Raw genomic sequence first — 3,603 nt, 5'->3', positions numbered from 1 at the left:
TATGTATGTATGTATGTGTGTGTGTGTGTGTGTGTGTGTGTGTGTGTATGTATGTATGTATGTATAGTGCGGAGAATGTACTTGAAAAATTTGGTGTTTGTCCAAGGTGTAAACAAATTCTTTAACCAGTCCAAGTTCGGTCTGTGAAGTGATGTTTGGTTGTGACTTCCTGTGACTTTTGCTATCATGTTTTCGTTTCATTCAAGTATTTGTCACCCTTTTCGAATAATAATATTTTGTTCTGCTATCCCCACAAATAGATGCAACACGAAGATGAAAAAAAGAAACAAGTAAAAACTAGAAAATTTAAGATAAGAAAGAGACAACAAGGAACGTATGTAGAGATTTTATAGTCGTTAAGTTTCATGTGCATTTTTTTATTGTTTTCTTTTTATTTATCTCTTACAGTTGCTGATCGCTCTCTTGTGCGACGGAAAGCTGAGATGTCGAGTGAATAGACCAAAGTTTTACAGAAACTAAAACAAAATTATATTATCAGAATAATAATCAATCAAGTGAAAAAAAGCAAAAATAGGGAACATTTTGTTATATTTTTTTATATAACAACTTATCTAACTTCTGTCAATTCTCACGCACAAAACGCATTTCCAAAATACTTGTCTCATCTAGAAGCCATATTTATCAGTTTTGATAACAGTTCAGATTGATTGGTGACACTAGGGTGAGGAGAAAAAAAAGGACAAAACATAGTGAAATAAATAAATAAATAAATAAATTTCAGCATTTTTTAACTATCGTTCATGCTTTCGTTCTTTTCTTTCTCTCTTTTTTTTTCTTTCTCTATTGTTCTGTAATCTTTGTAGTTTACTATTTTTATCGACGGAAGGTTTAGGGCGAGGTTTTTAAAAAAAAATAAAGATCATGAGATAGCGCTGCTTTAGGCACGCACGAGAACAGATTAATGCATGTGTGTGTGTGTGTGTGTGTTTTGATGAGCTGAATGCCTATAATTAAGTTTCGGTTATACGCTCGTTGAGACAGCAATTTGATCTGTGTGTATGTGTACCCTGTAGATCAAGCTGCTATTTGAACGATAGTGCAAGCACAAAACACAGGTGACGGCACACGGCTCAGCCGGATAAATATAGAAATACAGCCATACTCTATATTATGTGTAGAGTACTTTTACCCTTGTTCTTCACAATATAGAGACATACCTTACATTATATTACATACTATCTTCATTAGTACTTAACAATTAGTATAAATTTCGCCGAGTTGCATTAAATGTTGAGTATATATGTGTGTATTATCTTCATGTAATACATACATTTATAATGCATACGTACAATACACATATGTATACACACATATATACTCAACATTATATGCAACTCTGCAAAATTTGTATTAATTGTGAAATAATAATATTAACATAAACATTATTGCTGTGTTATATCGCTATTGTTGTTGTCGTTATGATAGTAGTGGTGGTAGTTATATGTCTTCCGTTCAGTTTCAAATATTGGTTTTCTTTCTTTCCCTTCTATTTCTATAGTTTTCTGTTTAAGAAAATGCTACAACCGGAAAAATTGTTTTTGTCAACGAAGAAGAATTAGGAACGCCAAGAAATTCTAACCTATAACTGTTTGTTTAATAGCTTATAATTTTATTTTTTTTTATCAATGTATTTTTAAAAATAAATTTACTATACATCTCTTCTTTTACATTATTCGTCCTTCAACCTTCAGTTTTTAAAATAATAATATATTCCACGAAAAAAAAAAAAACCCCAAAAAAATGTTCTTGCTCGTTTTATTTCGGATTACTTTTTCAACGTGGATGTACACTAATGGTAACCATTGGACGGTTGGCACTGTCAGTTATGGTAAACTGAGATTCTTTGGTCACAACAACTTTCTTAACATCAGAACTTTGTGTTACGGCGTAGGATTGGCGGGGTAAGGGTTTTAGTGGTGCTTCTATCGTGAGTTTGCCATCTTCAGCCAGAAAAGCATTAACACTCATTGGATCCACAGATTCTGGTAGTTCGTATTCTTTGTTGAATTCTTTATGCATGGTCCTTCCTTCTCTCTTCTCTTCATGACGAGCTGAAACGACTAATTTCCGGTCCATGGTTTTAACAACTACCTCTTCTGGTTTGAATTCGCCAATGTCTACTTGAAGTTGCAGTTTCCTGGAACCGTCTGGTTCTGTAATTATTGGGTTCTGCACTGATGTCTTGTGCGATATGCTGGGAACATTCTCACATTTTATTGGTAGAAACGTTGCTTCCTTAAAAGGAGATTGCTGATGTGTCGGTCCTTCCACTGTAAGAATACCGTCTTTACTGACGACGCAGGTTATTTTATCTTGATCAACATCCCAAGGAATATCTATCTGTCGACTGTATTCACGACTGAATGTGGAATTACCTTTCTTTTCTTCATTTTTTCCATGAATTACAATTCTGTTGTCTTGAATTTTGACTTGTATTTCCTCAGGACTGAAATCAGAGACGTCAAAGCAAATTTTCAGTTTCCTGTTACCTTGACTGTCAACTTCGTACAGACTCTTGAATCCTTCAACCTTGGAGAACTTATCTACGCTTGTCGCATCAGTCGGAGTTAAGGTGAAGAAGTCTTCTTTCATTTTCTGGAAATCTTTCTCCCATTGAGAGCGTTTTTCGGTTACCTGGGTTTCTATACTATTCCACGCTTTTCTTTGGCGGTCCTCGAAAGTTAAACTATCTTTTTTTACTGGAATATGAACTTCAGTGCGATAGTGAGCCATGGTGCCTCTGTGTTCGTCTCTAGCTGTTGGTACCTCCCTGAATACCTGCAAATATAAAATAAGAACGTTCAATATTGTTGCTATCAATTTTTTTTTTTGGTAAATCAAAGTTTTAGAAATACATTAAAACTTTTTTTGTTCTTAAAACAAAAATTAAGTACACCTTGGAAAACATTCACGAAAGTATTCACAGTTAATCTACGGCTAAAGTAAACGTTGAAGATTTATAAAAAAAATATTTAAATTTAACAAAAATGTTCGAGATTAACAAAACCGTCAACAATGCTCAGAAGAATAATTTCTTAAAAACATAATTATAAAAATTTTAGCCTATACATGAGTTGATATACACCAAATTAAATACTGAACATTTTATTCAATTAATGAAACATAATTATCAAGACATTATAGTTAGATTATCAACTTGAATTTTTCATATTTTAGAAAAATATCGGAGATGTACTTGCATAGCAAGCGACCTGATCTGAGATCGTGTGCTGGAACGAAAACAATTGCAGCGTGGAAGGTGTTTATAAACCATTTAAGAAACACACAAAACCGTTAGATTCACTTCAACATTTAAATTTAATTTGACAGAATATTTCCGTCGTTTTGAGACTGCGACCTGTTTACTGACAAAATTCCGTGCTGTTTTGTCAGTGAACAGGTCGCGGTCTCAAAGCACATATACACATACACATACTAATAAACTTATGTGTCTCTTGATTTTTATACCTTTGCATGTAAGACTTTCCGTATTCCCGAGCGTCATACTAATACATCCTTTTGTTATTTACATCACCTGTCCTCGTCTGTTGTTGTTTTTTCGTATATTCTCCCATATATATA

The 3,603-nt window shown here is 33.4% G+C and overlaps 1 protein-coding gene across 7 annotated transcripts in view; it reads right to left on the bottom strand.

Moving 5' to 3' along the window:
* Positions 1 to 331: 331 nt before the first annotated feature.
* LOC106878963 (major egg antigen) overlaps positions 332 to 3,603 on the bottom strand; it is a 62,312-nt gene continuing 59,040 nt past the window's right edge. For all 7 annotated transcript variants that reach the window (XM_052971748.1, XM_052971752.1, XM_052971750.1 and 4 more), the window contains one exon: positions 332 to 2,799. In XM_052971748.1, coding sequence (XP_052827708.1) covers positions 1,795 to 2,799 — 1,005 coding nt within the window. In that variant the 3' untranslated portion in view covers positions 332 to 1,794. The remainder of the gene's footprint in view (positions 2,800 to 3,603) is intronic.

This window comes from Octopus bimaculoides, chromosome 11 (genome assembly GCF_001194135.2).
Source record: "Octopus bimaculoides isolate UCB-OBI-ISO-001 chromosome 11, ASM119413v2, whole genome shotgun sequence".
NCBI lineage: Eukaryota > Metazoa > Mollusca > Cephalopoda > Octopoda > Octopodidae > Octopus > Octopus bimaculoides.
Note: the sequence above shows the minus strand (reverse complement) of the source record. Positions and strands in the feature narration are given on the sequence as shown.